The sequence below is a fragment of the Acanthamoeba castellanii genome (genome assembly GCF_000313135.1).
Source record: "Acanthamoeba castellanii str. Neff unplaced genomic scaffold scf7180000084624, whole genome shotgun sequence".
NCBI lineage: Eukaryota > Discosea > Longamoebia > Acanthamoebidae > Acanthamoeba > Acanthamoeba castellanii.
The window spans coordinates 203,921-221,025 of NW_004457269.1; the positions used below are offsets into that span (position 1 = coordinate 203,921).

The window sequence follows — 17,105 nt, forward strand, 5'->3', positions numbered from 1 at the left end:
CATTCCTGGTGATCACATTGATCTCCTCAGTCATGGCTTCCAGCCATAGGTGCACCTCTGGGCTGGCCATGGCTTCGCGGTATGAGTTCAGTGTGCTGATCAGCGTGGACTTGAGATCTGCAGCTGCAAATGCTCAGTAGTTGCGGTTGTAGATGTTTTTATTGGGTCAGTGAGTTCAGACTGGCGGCTTCTTTGGCGAGGGCCATGGTCTTGGGCGCTTGGCAGGTGGTTGTGGTGCTGGCTTGTTGTCTTTGTTGTCAGCTGGCTCAGTGTTGGTGATGATCTGTGATGTTGCAGGCAGCGTGGTCGGCGGCGACGCGGGCGGCGTGGTCAGCAGTGACACAGGCGGTGTGGTTGGCGGCAACACAGGCGGCATGGTCAGCGGCGACACAGGCAGCGTGGTCAGCGGCGACGCAGGCAGCATGGTCAGCGGCAACACAGGCAGCGTGGTGGTTGCCTTGTCCCATGGGGCGCGCCTTGTGCTGTAGGGGAGATGATGGATCAGGTCGTCTGCTGTTGTGGGAGTGTTGCTGTTGTTGTGTTGTTCTCTGGCCAGCTGGAGTGGCATGTTGGACGGTGGGCGCTGGCTGTCGTCATGGTCGCTGAATGTGACGTTCCTCATTTCGATGATGCGGCCCTGCACCAGGACGCGGTGATGAGTGGCGTTCTCGCGGGCTGGGCCGAGGTAGACGCCGTCCCTGGTACGTGGGCCAAGCTTCGATTGCTGATCAGGCGGTATCAGCACCTGTACCGGGGCTCCAAAGCGGTGCAGATGCGTGATCGACGGCTGGAGAGTGGCGTCCCACTTGACGATCGGTGCGACGTTGCTGTTGGCGCTCGTGGGGAGTCGATTGTTGACTGCGACGGCCAGGGAGAGCGCTTCGCCCCACAGGTTCTTGGGCAGGCTGCTGTCGAGTAGCATGCAGCGCACCATGTCGATGATCGTGCGGTTGAAGCGCTCGGCGACTCCATTGTGCTCTGGCGTGTGCGATGACGTAGTCTCGTGTGTGATGCCGTGGTCGAACAGTAGCTTGGCGACGTCGTCGTTCTTGTACTCGCCTCCTTGGTCGGTGTGCAGGAAGCGGCATCTGCGTCCCGATGGCGCGGACCGTAGGTGATGCTGTAGCGCGTCCTTGACTTCACTCTTGGCGCGCAGCAGGTAGACTGTGGCGTAGCGGCTGTGGTCATCGACGAAGGACACGAAGTAGCGCTTGCCGTCTCTTGTGGAGACCGAGACCGGCCCACACACGTCGCTGTGTAGGCGTTCCATCGGCGCGGCGGCTCGCGGCATCGGCGTCTTGTGGATGGGCTTGCGTGTGGCCTTGCCACGTAGGCATACGGCGCACTCGGCCAGTCCGGCCGCAGGCCACTTGAGGCCTTGCTCCTTGAGCACAGCACGTAGGCGCTTCTCGCGGGCGTGGCCGAGTCGTCGGTGTAGCTCGTTGACGTCGACCATGGGCTCCTTCGCCGTGAATGCTTGTGCGGGCGCGGGTGGCGGCGGAATCGGCTTGATCGGCAGGCGAAGCATGTTGCCGCTGAGGTGTGCCTGCATCACGGTTTTGCCAGACGCAGAGATGACGCTGCAACCGTGGCTGTCGATTCGCACCTGATGGCCGTTGCGCGCGATGAGGGCCGTGGACAGGAGGTTCTTGGCCAGCTCTGGCGCGTAGAGGACGCGATGAATGGCGATCCGTCGTGTTGCCCCGTTGACGGTGATGGTGGCCTTGATGGTGCCACGGCCGAGGATTGGGCATCGGTAGTTGTTGCCGAGTAGTAGGCCGCGGTCCTTGTGGCTGTAGTCGACGAAGTCGTGGAGGAGATCTTTCCTGCAGGTGACGTGTCGTGTCGCACCGGAGTCGAGGTACCAATGGCCAGTCTCGTCGCTGACAACGTTCACCTGATCGGTGATGGAGAGGATGGTCTCGTCTTCGCTGCTGCTGTCGGCGTCGTCCATGGCAACGTTGGCGCGCGATCCGTCCCGCTTGGCGGCACGTAGTTTGGGGCAGTCCGGTCGTACGTGGCCCGGCTCGTGACAGTAGTAACAGACAGGCTCGTCCTGTGACCTGTCGCTCTTGCGCTGGCTGCGCTCGTCCCTGCGGCTTCGTCTGCCTGACGGGCGGCCGTTGCTGTCGTCGCGCGGGCGGTCGGTTCTGAGCCGGCGATCTCGACCTCGGTCCCTGTTGCGCGGTCTGTCTCGCGAGAAGCTGGCGGCGTTGACCGACGTAACTAGGCTGCGCGCGGTGAACACACCATCCTGCTGGCGTATCAGACGCTTGGCGCGCTCCACGTCGATCCTATCTTCCGACTCGATGACGGTGCGGACGGCGTCGTACTCGGGCGGCAGGCCGTCCAGGATGGCCAGTAGTTGGTACGCTGGATTGGCCACCATGCCGCTCTCCTCCAGCTCGGCTTGCGCGGCTTCGATGCGCGCGAAGAAGACCTCGATCTCCTCGTCCGGCTTGCGGCGAATGCTGACGAAGTGTCGCAGGAGGTCCATGCGCGTGGCGTTCGTCTTGGGCCGCAGCTCCTTGTCGAGGTGCCGCATGATGGCCCGGGGGTCGTCCTCCTTTCCCTTGATCAGGGATCGGAAGTGAGGACCCAGCGACAGGCCGATGTAGCCGGCGGTCTGCTGTCGCTTTTGGTGGTACTCCTCGATTCGGTTGAAGAGGTGGACCGCTGTCTCGTCCTGGAGCGCGACCGGCTCCTTGACGTCGTCGAACGCGAAGTTCCACAAGCCTCGAGCTCGAAGTGACATGGCAATGTGCTCACGCCACTGCATGTAGTGCACGGTGGACTTAAGAACGTATGGGTTTTTGTCGTGTGTGGTCATGGTTAGGGCTGTGGGCCCATAACCTGTTGAGCAGAGCGAGTGTGGACGTGTGGACAAGAGAGGGTAGAAGAAGAGACAGAGTGCAGTGGTGCACTGTGCTCTGTTTTATTGGAGCAGGTGGGGAAACACGTGTTCTTTGTCGTCAGACTCCAACAGGAAAATTCCGTCGCACGCCAAGGGCAGCTCAGCCCGTGAGAAGGTGACTCCTTCTCACACAACAGGGCTCTCATGCGCTTTTCTCCCCTTCGTCCCGGCGAGGCACAGCGCGACAGGTAGGGCGCCGGTGGCACCGCGCCACTCAGCATGCCGCGCCGTGCGTGTGGTGACGGCGTGCGCAGAGTGGTCAGGCGAGTGGGAGAGCATATCCTATGGGGCGATGATGAGGAGGATGCCAGCAACGACGCTGACGGTGACGATAGCGAAGTGGTGGTGGTGGTGGACGCCATGTATGCTGCGAAAAAGGGAAACGTCATTAGGGGCGAGGGTGGCCGAATGGTACGCTGGAGTGTGGCGGAGGTGATCTCAAGCAAGTGAAGGTGGGAGACAAAGAGGATGGGGGGGACGGGCTCGTATCTTAATACTCTGGATCTGCCAGTGTTTGCTCTCTCTACCGCTGCGGCCAGCCGCCAGAGGCTGCCGTTGTGTTTTGGCTCCCTCTCGCTCGTCCATCATCATTCTCTAGACTTTCCGTGGTCTCTGCATTTAATTTTTTGTGCCGCTGGCTGCTCGAGCCCTGTGCCACCACCTGCCTTGCCCTGCGCCAACAGCCAAGAGAACGGGAAGACATGTCGCGGCAGGAGATCGACAGTCTCTGGTACTGGTTGAACGAAGACTGCGTGATCGTTCTCGCGGGTTGGTTGGCCCCTCGCGACTACATGTGCCTGGCGTTGGCCTGTTGCAAGCACCACTTGCTGCTACGCCACTGCGCCCGATGGCAGAGCTCTCCTGGCGCAGGCTCTCGACGACACCAACATGAGGGAGCCCTATCGGGGGGCTGCTCCTGCCTCGCCGCGAGTGCGTCGACCCGCGCCTCCGCTCGCAGGTTGGCGGGCCACTTGCTGGTGGTCTACCAGATCGCCTCTCTTGTCTGCGGCAGCAACATGGACCGCAAGGCGCCCGCTGGGCGGTCTTCCTTGGGGCTGGGGCTGCGCATCGCAGAGGCCATGTCGTCGTGGAGGGCAAGAACGTTAACGCTGTTCTGCTCCAAATTTGCTCGCCAGAATTGCCCCCTTTCGGCCGCTGGCTCTTTGGGGAGATGAGCCAATGCTCAGGTCTGCTCTGACCTGCCTCCCAACAGAGGCACTGCCGACCCTTCTTCTTTGCACGCGTCAATGCCCCACACGCAAACTCCAACAGTCGGTGTCCACGCGCATCAGCAAATCCCACCATCGCTTCCACCTCGACCCCGCGGAGCAAGACGCCGAGTTTCAGAGCCGTATCGCCGCGGCCCATACGACTCGGACTGCGTTGGCTTGCGTGCTCTCTTAGTGCGACCGCCCGAGCCTGACCTCATTCGGCCAAAACGTGTTGCACACGTTGGACAGCATCATCGCCATCGCTGCGGACCTGCTTTGCGAGGATGATGACGACAACGACGATGTAGACCATCGCCACTATTGTTCCAGCGACGACAATGACAGCGAGGGCGACAACTCTTACTATCATTATGATGAAGAAGATTTTGCTTAATGGCGCCAACAGCACCAGAGAGCGGGGGATTTCTTATGGACAATGTACAAACAGAAGGAAAGAGATAGGTCGCTTAGCGGGGCAGTGAGTGGCAACCCTCTTCACGATCGTCGTCCGCATTCGACTCTTACGCCGGCATAGTCGGCATACGGGTCTCTGATGGCGCGGTTTTGTAAGATGCGGATCTCGCGTAGACTCTCTGACGCCGCCTGGTGCGCGTGGTTCCACTGTGGCATGCCAGGGTCGTGCTGGGTAAGACTTTCCCACTTGGCGAGCGCGCGCGACTTGTTCCCTTCCGCTGTCTGGCGTCTTGCAGGCCGCAACTTGCCGGTACATCGCGTGAGGACCGACTTTCGCCTGTTGAGCGGTCCATACTGGCGCGCAAAGTAATGTAGTTGTTGCAGCGAGTCATCCGAGACCTGTGGCCTGAGAAGGTCGGTGTCGGTGTTGGTCTGATGTTCCATGGTCTTTGGTCTGAAGGCAAGGGGCGGCTGGTTTTTTTGTGAATAAGCCAGGAGGGTGTTCGTCGTCGTGGTCGGTCTTCGGGTGGACAGTGGCAACCGTAGGGAAGGCGGAGCAAGAGACGTGAGGTCGAGGTGGGTGATATACAAGGATATCTGTGCGCTCGACTCGGTTTTTAGGGACGCTAGTTTGTTTCGGCCAAGAGCAGGAAATATCCTAGAGTTGTATGGCCGCTGGACATTAATGGGCAAGTGACCCTCAGGGCCGTTTCAGAGGGGCCGCCAGAACTGGCGAGGGAGGAGAGCGGTAGATGGCTGCACTATGATGCAGACACTCCCAAATCTTCTGTGCCACCTTGTTCTGCATGCGAGCGGACATCTTCTTGACACACAAATACGCTGGGGCGGTACACACTCCACACGGTGACTTTGCCACCCTTGCCTTGGCTGACAGAACCCACAAGCGGGGTCCCTTGCGCGACGGTCGCGGCCTGCTCTGAAGACGCCGAAATGACGTTGACCTTGCCTCTCTTCCCTTGCGTGATGCTGCCCACAAGTGAATCCAAAACTAAATGCTTTTGTTCGTGTGTTGGTCGCTGTGATGCTGGTTTGTCTATTCCAACAATCGCTTGGCGCCGGATATAAAAGGGGCTCAGGGTCCCACGACTGACAAGCGTAGATATTGTTGTTGGTGGCGTGTGGCTCGCGCCCAGTGAAAGATGTAGCGTTCCCGCTGGCCGTGCGCCGCTGGTGCGAGCAACATATCCAGCCACCCTTTTCCCTACGAATCCTCGGAACAGACACCTCGTGGAGAGATATTGCTCCCAATAAACAACACCCACCGTGGATCTTTGGCTTCGCCAACTCCCTACCGCTCCATTGGGTCTGTCACCTGTGGCGCCGCTGCCGCCTGGATGGGGCCAAGGTCGAGGCCAAGCCTTTGGTTGCGCGCAACCGTCGCGAGGAGTACGCCACATGGCTCGCCGCCACCTCGACGTGCTCAGGTGGGCCAAGGCCAACTGCTGCCCGTGTCACGGTGCGTCGACCCTGCCAGTCCAGGCCCGTGGGTAATCGCGAAACGTTGCACTCCCCTCGAACAAGGAACAAGACTTCTTGTTGACCAAACATCATCCACTTTCGGAATGGCAGGGAGTGACGAGAGGGAATCTGTCCCGTTTGCAGCCCGTTGTTTGGCGATCTGGCCATTGCGATGATACCGCAGCCAACTGCTCGCGCTCGCTTCCACAACCAGCAGGCGACCATGCCGATTCCCTGACGCTGAAGGAAATCGTGCTCATCCTCACCCGGTGCATCAACAGGCCCGACATGGCGGGCTATTACCGCGGCGACCTTTGAAAACACGCGAAACACGCCATCGCCGCCCCGACGACAAACGACTGCCTGGCCTACTACTTGCAAATCATGGCCAAGGCCGTCGCAACGATGCAGGCCAGCGGTGGTCGCACTCTCATCCCCATTACCCATCTGCTGTGATCGCACCCGCCGCGAGCAACAACAACAATAAACACGGTCCTCTTTGGTGACAACTTTTATTGTCGTCGCGCATGATGTTGGCAAAGGGAGGACCGGGCACCAGGACGGCCTGGCCGTTGCCAGCCGAGCGCTCGACATGCACAGACACGAGAAACGAGATCCATGTCTCGGTTGGTTGCTTGGGGGTGGCGCGGCCAGTGCGGTCTTCCTTCGCCCTCGAGACGATGTCTTGGAGCGCTAGGCAAAGTTGCCCAAAGGTAAATGGTCAGCCCTCGGATGCCGAGGGCGAGGGCGGGACGCGCACTAAGAAGTGGTACATACTGCCCAGCGCAAAAAGTGCCCTTTTGGCGTTCGTGATCTGCTGCAGTTGCCGGACGTGCTTTGAGGGGGGAGGTAAATCGTGGGCGCTTCCGTTGGCTGCCTTCGTCTTCCTCTGTCGGCGGACTATCCCAACGGCCGGGTCTACAGCGAGCATTGCCGACCAGTCCACAACAACTTTGGCCGCGATGAGCCCAGGTGTGGACACGTTGCGGGGCATGAACCAGGTCTGGCACTACTGCCGCCCGATGCCACCTTCAACGGTCTCCTCTTTGGCGAGCGCAAGGAGCTTCTAGAAGCAACAGAAGTTACATACATCGACCAAGGAATGTGTGTTATTATTTATTTTTCTATTCGCATTCAGTAGTCGATCTGCTGACGTTTGGCGAAGAAGAGGCCGTTGTAGTGCGAGTCGTGGGGCAGGAGGGCGAGGTAGACGGCCACGTCGGCTTCCGGGCAGCATGCGTTGATCAACACGCCCTTCCTGATAACACGAATCAAGTCAGCAATTGCGCGTGTGTCGTGTGTGTCGTGGGTACCGGGAGGTGTTCTTGGCTTCCTCTCGAGCAACGATGCGGGTGAGGGCATTCACGGCAATCTTGGAAACGCCGTAGGTGGTGGACGGCCAGCCCTCTGCGGTGAACGTGTCCTTGGCCACGTCGCTCACAAACTTGTCTGCCAGCGTGTCGAGCTCCTCCTACATATAACACCAGAGCGGACATGTCAGAGTCACACGCCACGCTCGCACCCATACAAATTGTAGGAGGAGGGAGAGGAGAACGTACACGCGTGAGGTCCTCACGGGTGAAGGCCTGTTTCAGAGCGTCGGAGGAGAGCTTGGAGAGCAAGCCGGCTCGCGAGGACACGTTCACCACACGTCCTGTGATGTCGACGCCATGAAGAAGGCATAGAGTAAGAATTGGATGTGACCATTTGACTTGAAAGCAAGATGTACAATGGCATCGCGTGTAGGAGGTGATGATGAGGCAATGTGTGTGTTTGCTTCGCACCATAGTCCCTGATGAGCGGCAGGAAGTAGGTGGTCACGTTCTTTGGGCCGTAGTAATGGGTGGCCAGCGTGGCCCTCGCTACGTCCACATTGAACCCCTTGAAGGCCATGCCAGCATTGTTCACCAACACGTCCAGCCCTGCTCGCCAGCAAATAAAATAAATAGATGAGCAAATAACAATGCATAATAAGAAGTAATAAAGAAAATAAAAATACCAAATATAAAGATTTGATCAATTCTCACCTCCATAGGTCTTGGCAACGGTGTCGGCGGCAGTGGTGATGGAGGACTGCGCACCGCCGTTGATACCGTTGCCAAAACCTATGTCGTCGATGTCCAGATGCAGCACGCCCACGTTGGCCACACCGTCGGCCTTCAGTTGGGCCACCGCCTCCTCACCCCTCGCCAAATCTCTGCTGCCCACCAACACCTGCAGGCCACGCAGCACCACCACTCTCTTCAGCCCACCAAATCTCTTGGAATTCAAGGGGGAGAATTGGGGGCGTACGTGGAAGTCGGGGCGAGCGCGGGCGAGTTGGGTAGCGATGGCAAATCCGATGCCCTGGAAGGCTCCCGTCACCAGCGCCACATGGCCCGCCTTCTGTCCTGCTGCTGTGGCCATTTTGTTGGCGGTGGGGGTCTGTATGCGAAAAGTCAGAAAATTGTTTCGCTCTAACTTTCCGTAAACGAAAAAAATGTGATGTGGTCAAGAGAAGGTGTTGGTTTGTGGGGGACTGCAGTCCCGAGCACGTGTATTAAATTGTCTCCGTAACTTGCTTCACCAGACAAGAAAGTCGACATTTTTGTTTTCGATGTACGTGCGTTGAATTGGCCAGCACTGTCTTTGCAACATGTTGTCGCGCACCCGATCGAGGGCCGAGCGCCGTCAGCTACGGCTGGTGGGACGTATGCTCGCGGCTCACCGGTGTGAACGCTGAATTCTGGCGCGCGGGGTCGGTCCCAAGCGCTCTGGATGAAAGTCGATGTCGGCTTGCTGCGCTCCGGGTAGGCTGTAGGACGCACGGCAGCATTGGGCAGTTACTCGATGGCAATATGCTGTTCTCCGGCCGTCGGCAGTCGTAGCGTGGTTGAGATTGCTGGTGAAGCCAAAGACAACGTACAGGACGAAGTCGGTAGAACTGCCTTCGGTTGAGGCTCACTCAGTGCTTGGGAGAAGTGGCGTTGCGTGCCACGCGACTGGTCCCCCCCAGCAAGCGGCACGAAGGCATAGAAACTCGCTCGCACGTGCTTCAATGACTCTCTACCCCCTACCACTTACCAGGGCCTATTGAAATGAATCGTTTGGGCCACTCCCTTAGGGTTGTCGACGACGCCAGTGTTCGGTAGTTGGGAATCAAGCGTGCCTATGAACAGTCAAAAGTTGCCCGAAGCCGGTCTCGACACAGGACAGAAGACACGCGCGATACAGCCTCGGTTGCCACCTTCTGGATGGCCGGGTTGATGACCTCTAGACGCACCCACTCAGTCCTTTCGAGCACCTCCAACAGGGTCTTGGCGGTACCGAGCGAGGCGAGGCAGGGCGCAGTCGGGTCGTGGTCGTCCTCGATGGCCCGAATGGCATCTTGGAGGGCCAAGATTTGATGGCCGTCGACAGAGGGTCCGTGCTCGAGGATGGCGGTCACCAGTGTGCAAAAGGCGGGCACATAGAAACTGGACCCGGCGCCCAGCAGCAGCACATGGATTGCGGTGGTCGGCCTCCAGGATGACCGCGGCCGTCTGTGCCAGTTCTTCGCACGTCCAATGCCTTTGTCCCACGGTCGAATAGATGTCGTGGGGCAAAGCGCCAGGTGCCGGTCACATAGTCGAAACGGATGGCGAGGGACCCGATGTGCACGGTTCCACCCTTTTCGCCCACCGTGGCACGCAGGAGGCGATCGACAGTCCTGGCGTTGTAGGTCGAGCGCGCCAGAGCAAATGCATCCCGAGGCGTTGACGTACAGTTCTGGCCCTTGGGCGCCCGGACCAGGAGCGTCAGCCAGTAGGGCATCCCGACGGTGTGCCCGTCGATCAGGGTCAAGAGGGATTCCAGCGTGTCGCAGAGCGCGGAGAGCGCCCGCCCGTCTGCTCTGAGATCCGGTCTGCCTCTGGCTGCCGCTGAATGCTCGATCTTGTGCTCGCAGTCGCGCAGCAGCCGCGCGACGACGCGCGCCCTGACACCGCTCCTGTCCTCCAGACATTCGGCCAACACTTTGGATATGCTCCGCGAGAGGCGATGGGCGTACGTATCTGTCCACTGGACAAGCGTGCGTCCGTCCACGCACACACAAAAGTCGGGGCTCACCATCATTGCCAGCGCGTGCGGGCAGAAGTCGTCGTCCCACGTCGCCACTGCGTCCTTTTCGTCGACCCAGCGGTGGGCGTCGCGGCGCCACGTCCTCTTGCCGCACTCGACGCGAAATGTCCCCGTCGGAGGGGAGTCCCAAAGGGAGCGCACACGCCAGCCGAGGACGGCCAGGTTGTGGGCCTCGTCGTCGAGGTGCGTTACGTTCATGTTGTAAAGTGACAACGCTGCCATGTGCAGAGAGCTCCCGGGGGTCGTAGACGGCCGTTCTTGTACCTGCCTTTTGTGGTGGTCTTACTGCCTGGCATCCTTTAAACACTTCCGTAGGTTGACAAAATCTGGGCGGGCGGCTTTCAAAATGGCATCGGCGGCCTGTACCGCTACAGGTTCGTCAAGCCTGTGGGCTTTGCTGGTGGAGACATCATCGTCATCGAGGACGGCTACCCGGTGCACCTCTACGACTTAAGGCTAAACAAGTATTGCTCCAACTGGATCTGGCCCAACAATCTGGCCGCCCTGCTGGCCACGCCGCCACCCTTTCGGCTTCAGGCCTTTGAGCCCCAAGCGGCAAAAAAACAAGACACCAAACTGACCACTGTTTTTTGTGTTGTTCTTTATCTAGGCAGGATGGGCAATGTCACAATAGGCCAGCAGTGGGATTATGGCCTTGGAGTAGGCTAGCGCCATCCTCTCGCTGGCCCTGTGAATGTGCCTCTGCAGCATGCTCTCGGCGTTCATGCGTTCTCTTTGTAGAGAGCGCACCAGAATGCATGCCGCGAGAGAACGAGGGATCTCGTATTTCCACCCGGCACGGCTCTTCGTGTCGTCCTCGCCCTTGCCTCCGTTGCCGCCACCACCATCCTCCCCATTGGCACAAGGGTGCTCCTCCTCCTGGTCGTGGTCGTCGATGAAGCACAACACTTCCATATTGCGCGCCCACTCGGGCCTGGTCTCAACTTCGGCAGGCAGGTACTTGATGGTGCTCTGTAGGTCCGACGGTGCCCACAGATCGTCGCACCTGACGCTGCACATGTCCTCGGCGTCCTCGATAAGTGAGTTCTCCGTTCTGGCATCGATCTTGTTGTTGAAGCGTTCGTAGGCTTCCCTGGCATGCCAGCCCTTGATCAGTTTGCTCACAGCCCGCTTGAGATCGTCAGCGAGAGGTGGGTAGTTGTCGGCGATGTGCTCGAGTTGGTAGCACAGGCACATCACGGCTTTCTCATCTTCTCGCTTGTTCATTGTGGCTCGTTGGCTGGGACTGGCTATGTTCAACTGTAGACTACCAATCGTCGTTTCACTAGTTATTGGCGGCGGTGGGGGAGTAAATTGACACCTTTGGATTGGTGATGGGCTGGCCGATTAGGTTTCCGACTGTTGGATGTCACAGGCCACCCGATGGGAATGAATAGCCACCCCCCAAACCCCAAAACCCTGAGTGCTATTTTTTGCATGCCACCTAACAACCACCGAACTCCTCTTCTGCCTTGGCTGCTGCGCCACATCAGTCGCCGTGTCCATCCACACCCCCAACCGAAAGGACTATGAACGCGGGCGCCACGCTCAACGCCTACAAGCCCTCCACGCGACCAGGGTCGATAGAAAACCCTAATGGGTCCACCAACTACCGCTGTGGGAATGGGAGCTCGGCAGAGGTGACGAACTGAATACATAGGCGCAATGGCTGAGAGACAATGGAATCATTTCCTTTTTTTCTTCTAATAAAAAACGGTGCAGAATTACATGCTCGCTGAAGAGGTCCATCCGACATTGGCTTTCAAGGACAGACGACGACATTCAAGTGCCATAGCGCGGGCCGTCGATTCCTGGGCGCGTCTCTTTCTTGCAACTGGCGACCTGCGGTGGGGCAAGCCCCCTCCTCGTTGTCGTCGCCTACACCGGAGCGCAGCCTCGAAACATTCCAAATACGACATACTCTGGCTGTCATGAGGGTGCAGAGTAAGGTTGGGCATACTCAAAGATCCAGCGAAGTCGATCCAGTTCTCTGTTCTCCGAGTCTTCCACTCCTCCGCAGCGTGTCTCCCTTTTGGTGTTGGCGGTGTGGCACAGCGGTGGGAGAACATTGGCAAACCCAACACCATAAGAACCAAAGAGCGCTTTGTCACCCTCCTGTGTGATAAGCAAAAGCATGCGTTCCACCACTACCACCTTTGTCGCTGTCACCTTGCTCCTCGCCCTCGCGTGCCACAGCGCATGCGCAGGTCGAACCTGGGCGAGCACGCCGTTCAAGTTGTGGAGCGCCCACAGCAGGGAATGGATTCGCGTCGACGACTCCTGGTCGCTCGAGGAGATCATGCGCGGCGCTGACGGCACCGACAAGTGGGAGGCCACACCCTTTTCGGGCTGGGCCTATAACAGCAGCAATGGCCAGGACACCATCCAGTACAACATGCTGTTCGGATTTAAGAGCAACCACTATCACCCGACCGGCACTCTCAACTACAACGTGGTGTGGTGCGTGCCGCGCAACATCACCGGCGACACACATACCTGGGCCAAGAACCCACTCCTGTGCAACGGCCACCCTCAAGATGCCGCCAACAACTACCGCTTCAAGTTTGTCAAGCCTGCGGGCTTTGCCGGCGGCGACATCATCGAGGACGGCTACCCGGTGCACCTCTACGACACCAAGTTGGACAAGTATTGCTCCAATTGGATCTGGCCCAGCAACCAGGCTGCCCTGCTGTGCGACGCCGCCGCCCCGACCTCCTCTGGCCAGCGGTTCAACTTGCACTGGGCCTAATTTGTGCAATTCTTGACGTTTTGAAAACGAAAGACCTTGCACCTTGCACCTTGACATGGACAAGAGAGGGGGTTTGAGAAACGTAAAGAGAATCACCGTCTAAATGGATGTATGGGCTTGTTGCAGCAATTCAGACCCACATTGAGCCACGCGCCCACGCCAGAGGTGCCCAAGGGGCAAACGGCAAGGCAATCGCTTGCAGGAGGTGAAGACGCAGGCTGGTGCGCGCTTAAATGGTCCACGGCCATGAATCGTCGCTCTCTCGGAAAGCGCCAACCAACACTTGAGCCAAACAAAAAGAAGCACACCATTCAGCCTGGAGAAGAGAAGATAGGGTCGGCACGCCAGGAACTCCCTAATCTTCCACAGGAGCGGAGGATGTCAACCAAAGAAGCCACAGAGAAGACAGCCCAAGCCCTGGCCGCTCTACACTCGGTTCTCGAGGATGAACTGAAAGACTATGGTCGAGACATACGCAAGCGCCGCCTGGACGACCTTCGCTCTGCCACGAGCCACCTGCATGTGTGCGAGAAGTTTGCCAAGCAAGGCAACATGAAGTGTGTCATCTACACTCTGATGAAATACCAACTACACCGCGACTTTCTGGTGGCTCTCACGCGAAAAGTTGACAAGGTGAGGATGGGCCGGGCCTACGACGACCTGGTGGAGGTTTTGGCGGCCAACAACTACTTTTGCGACAAAGACTAGCGCCCTTCAAATACACAGTGCGTCACTAGTCGCCTGTGGTTGAGATAGCGCTCCTGGTTCGAAGTCTGGCAACTGCCAGCCCCTGCTCTTTCGAGTCGGCACTGCTGCGCTGCACGCCCTCGGCGCGCGAAGAGGCAGATATCGAGTCTTCATCTTTCTTGTTGAACTGACCGACTGAGAGGAAGAAGAATGGCTTATGCCATGAACTAGGATTGTTCTGCTTTCACGGGGACAAGGGGCACGGCGGCGGGTGGTGGGTGGGCTGTTGTGGTGGGCCGGTCTTGCTGGGACGCCAAGGCGGGTCTCTTGGCCGGCGGTGCACATGTGGCACTAGGGGCGATATGCTGCCTCTCGGATTCTTCCTGCTGCTGCTGTGGAGGTCGAACGCGCTTCCTGTATCGCATGCAGCGTATCACGGTCGTCACTGTCTCGTTGCTGCGCGCCACGTCCTCGGCGGCGAACAGCATTGCGGCGTTTAGGCACTCGTTGGAGTCAAGGGGGCAGCGGTGGTCGGCCAACCACTGGAAGACGCCGGCTCGGCCGTTGCTGCACGCCGCCAGGGCAACCTCGGCGCCGAGCGTCTGTTTGAGCTCACACAAGAAGAAGGCCAGTATGTCGGTGTGACCGCACGCACCGGCGTAGATGGCCATCTGCCCGACATAGGGGCAGCCCTCGGCAAACATCCATCTGACCATCTGGAGGTGGCCTCTCACGATGACTTCGTTGGCCGTCGCATAGTTCCAAGGGATCGGCGGCGCCTTGGCCCTCACCCACTTGGCCGTCTCCACCTTGTTGTGGATCATGGCGTTGTACAGGGCGCTGGCGGGGATGGCGTGGCCCTCGTCGTGGAGCCATGCGGCCACGTCGTGGCGACCCGCGCCCGCACACTTCCACATGAGGCGGGCCGCAGAGTAGGGGCAGCGCATATCGACGATGAGACGCTGGAGCGTGTCGAGTTTGCCGTGGAAGCCGGCAGCGTCGGTCACGCGCGTGTCCCAGGGGCAGCCCACGCTGCGCAGCCAGCGCACGACGTTGATCCTATCGGCGCCGGCGGCCACGGCGCACAGCGATGCTGTCGGCCGTGCCAGCCGCTTGTTCAGCATCCACTTGAGCACGTTGATGTGTCCGGCGTGGGCGGCGCTCTCGGCGACGGCGCGGTCCATTGTCACGCCGCGCTTGTGGAGCCATCTCAACACGTGGAGGTTGCCAAATGAGGCGGCGTTGGCCGCCATGCACGTGGGGAGACTCCAGCCCTTGGAGTAAAGGTAGTTGAGGGTGTCGAGCGCCGAATCGGCGACCGCCGTCATGCGCACGTCCTTCGGGGCGAGCACCAAGCCGTCGCATGTGCTGGCAAAGTGGGCGTCGGGGTCGTCTTCCTTGGCCGGTTCGTCTTCTTTGGTTTCAGGGGGGAGGTTTGTCCGTCGGGCCAGGGTCGTCGCCGAGGGCTGTGCGACGGCAGGCAGCAGATTTTCGAACCTGACTCGATCTTCGTGGCGGGCCACGAGAGGCACCAACGTGCGATTCGGCCAAGCATACGCGCCCGAGTGGCTGCCGCCCATCACGGACGCCAAGGTCACCGACGACGGCGGGGCTTGGTTGGTGCACACGGCAAGGGAAAACAGTTTGGTGGTGGCCATGGCTTTTTTGCTGGTTCTGTGAGGTGCAGCGTTGTGCTATAATCTATCTATCTATCTATCTATGGGTCCCAGGCCCCCTGACACATAAACAGTCGGCGTGGCTGCGCGCAACACTCGCTCTTGTTGTTTTATGTCGACACAGTTTCCGCTTGCTCGTCCAAGAAAAAGGTGCATTTCCATTAGATTGCCACGGCGACGGCCTCGCTGCCAATCCATCGTCGTGGTCGTGGTCGTCGTCGTTGCCATTGTCACAGCAAACATCAAACAGAAGAACAACAAAGATGGGAGGGTGATGGCTTGCTTGGCTAAAGGACGAAGATTCGAGGGGGGCGTGTCGCACGCGCCAAGGGCGTGCCTTGTAACGCGGTTTCAGTAGCAAGTCAATCTTTCCGCCTGGACGGCCACAGAGGCTGGCAAGCCACGGGGGAGAAGTTGATTGGCCCGCGCCTCTCGTGTACATGCTGGGTCTGTCTTCTCACGCATCCATACGTGCAAACTCCCCACAAGACAAGCCTCTCTGGTCTCTTTCGCCCACCACCACCACGCCGCAAGGTCGGCTGTCTTTTTGGGCGAGGTCGAGTGGGTCGCCAACGCCAAAAGCACTATCCCTGTCCCGGCGCGAGATGGAGAGAGGACGCAAGAGCTCATTCGCCATGTTGAAGGCAACCTTCCCTCGTGTGGCTGACGAGGTGTATCGCACTACGAGAGACCAACGGATGGCCGCCTACATGCAAGCCTCACAGACCCTGGCAGTCTGTGGCTCCTCTGTCGGCGACAACATCAATCACAGCGATGAGAGCGACAAGGATGAAAGTGACGACAATGACACCAGCGACAGAATCGGTAGTAGTAGCAGCAGCGATGAGGGGGAGGAGGAGGGCGACACCCATGATACGTTAGGCTTGGCGACTGTCAATCACTTCCATCCTTTCATCGAACGCTACCAACGGATGTGCGACCTCATCGAGAGGTATGGCCAAGGCCGAACCATCAAGGACGTCGGGCCTTGGGACCTGTCTGGCCTCATCCGCTTGACGTTCGCGCGCGCCTACGAAGACCAAAAGACCGAATACAACCGGGCCAAGCGGCAAGACGACATCCGCAATACACGGTCGAGGCCGAGGACCTGGCCTTCTTGGATTTGATGCTTATGGCCGAGCGCAGCGTGACGCAGGCCTTTGCCCTCGAGGTCTACGCCACCCGACACGACATACCCTTTATGACTGTGCTCAAGGACACGCCGCGCCTTTACCGACAGTATTGCGAGTACCTGGCCAACTGCATCTACCACCACCATCTGGCGTGCCGCGAAGAGGCCGCCTCTTGCCTCAGAGCCCCTCACACCCATCCGCTCACTACAGCCAGCACCAGCAACTATGATCATAAGGACGAAGAAGAAGGAGAAGGAGGCTGCTTTTATACACATTAACTTTCTCACATGTTTACTGCCCTACGCGTGGTCTATCTCTGAGGGAGGAGGAGGAGGAAGAGGAACTACAAGAGGAAACCTGGGCGTCTATCAATTTGGCCACTTGAGAAGAGACAAGCGGAGAAAGGAGTCTGGCCACCGCTGGCGTGAGGCCATCCGGTGAGGCTGCGAGCGGCCAGCCACCTCTGGACACAGTCGCTTCGCTTCTCGGTGTCCGTTCCCGCGTCGATGCGCCCACTCCTGGTGAGCTCCAAGCAGAGCGTAAAGGCCAAAGGGTCGTGTACGGCCGTGGCGTGGTCGAAGATTACGGTCGAGATCACCGCGAGGCGCTTCGAATCGATGAATTCGCGCGCAAAAGGCCGCGAGTTGGACAACGAGGCCCGGATGCAATCCGTGTGGCATGAAGGTGCCGTTGTGGCGAGGGCGAACGCGGCCCAAATGGTGAAGTCTCCGGTGTGCGAAGGGG

General features: G+C 59.1%; 6 protein-coding genes and 1 pseudogene across 6 annotated transcripts; 2 read left to right on the plus strand and 5 right to left on the minus strand.

The window, feature by feature from the left end:
• Positions 1 to 618: 618 nt before the first annotated feature.
• On the minus strand, positions 619 to 2,779 carry ACA1_362910 (annotated as a pseudogene).
• Positions 2,780 to 7,152: 4,373 nt separating this feature from the next.
• On the minus strand, positions 7,153 to 8,424 carry ACA1_362920 (uncharacterized protein; the record flags this gene model as incomplete). The annotated part of the gene is made up of 6 exons (XM_004333769.1): positions 7,153 to 7,276; positions 7,332 to 7,489; positions 7,578 to 7,672; positions 7,803 to 7,940; positions 8,046 to 8,232; positions 8,311 to 8,424. 6 exons carry the CDS (start codon positions 8,422 to 8,424, stop codon positions 7,153 to 7,155), a joined length of 816 nt encoding a protein of 271 aa, XP_004333817.1.
• A 646-nt stretch (positions 8,425 to 9,070) lies between these two features.
• On the minus strand, positions 9,071 to 10,314 carry ACA1_362930 (uncharacterized protein; the record flags this gene model as incomplete). The annotated part of the gene is made up of 3 exons (XM_004333770.1): positions 9,071 to 9,166; positions 9,221 to 9,473; positions 9,500 to 10,314. The coding sequence occupies 3 exons, from the start codon at positions 10,312 to 10,314 to the stop codon at positions 9,071 to 9,073; spliced, it is 1,164 nt and encodes a 387-aa protein (XP_004333818.1).
• Positions 10,315 to 10,722: 408 nt separating this feature from the next.
• On the minus strand, positions 10,723 to 11,343 carry ACA1_362940 (uncharacterized protein; the record flags this gene model as incomplete). The annotated part of the gene is given in 2 exon segments (XM_004333771.1): positions 10,723 to 11,122; positions 11,135 to 11,343. 2 exon segments carry the CDS (start codon positions 11,341 to 11,343, stop codon positions 10,723 to 10,725), a joined length of 609 nt encoding a protein of 202 aa, XP_004333819.1.
• A 907-nt stretch (positions 11,344 to 12,250) lies between these two features.
• On the plus strand, positions 12,251 to 12,865 carry ACA1_362950 (uncharacterized protein; the record flags this gene model as incomplete). The annotated part of the gene is made up of 2 exons (XM_004333772.1): positions 12,251 to 12,254; positions 12,324 to 12,865. 2 exons carry the CDS (start codon positions 12,251 to 12,253, stop codon positions 12,863 to 12,865), a joined length of 546 nt encoding a protein of 181 aa, XP_004333820.1.
• Positions 12,866 to 13,779: 914 nt separating this feature from the next.
• Positions 13,780 to 15,210, minus strand: ACA1_362960 (uncharacterized protein; the record flags this gene model as incomplete). The annotated part of the gene is made up of 1 exon (XM_004333773.1): positions 13,780 to 15,210. The coding sequence occupies one exon, from the start codon at positions 15,208 to 15,210 to the stop codon at positions 13,780 to 13,782; it is 1,431 nt and encodes a 476-aa protein (XP_004333821.1).
• Positions 15,211 to 15,926: 716 nt separating this feature from the next.
• Positions 15,927 to 16,639, plus strand: ACA1_362970 (uncharacterized protein; the record flags this gene model as incomplete). The annotated part of the gene is made up of 2 exons (XM_004333774.1): positions 15,927 to 16,246; positions 16,267 to 16,639. The coding sequence occupies 2 exons, from the start codon at positions 15,927 to 15,929 to the stop codon at positions 16,637 to 16,639; spliced, it is 693 nt and encodes a 230-aa protein (XP_004333822.1).
• Positions 16,640 to 17,105: the final 466 nt, after the last annotated feature.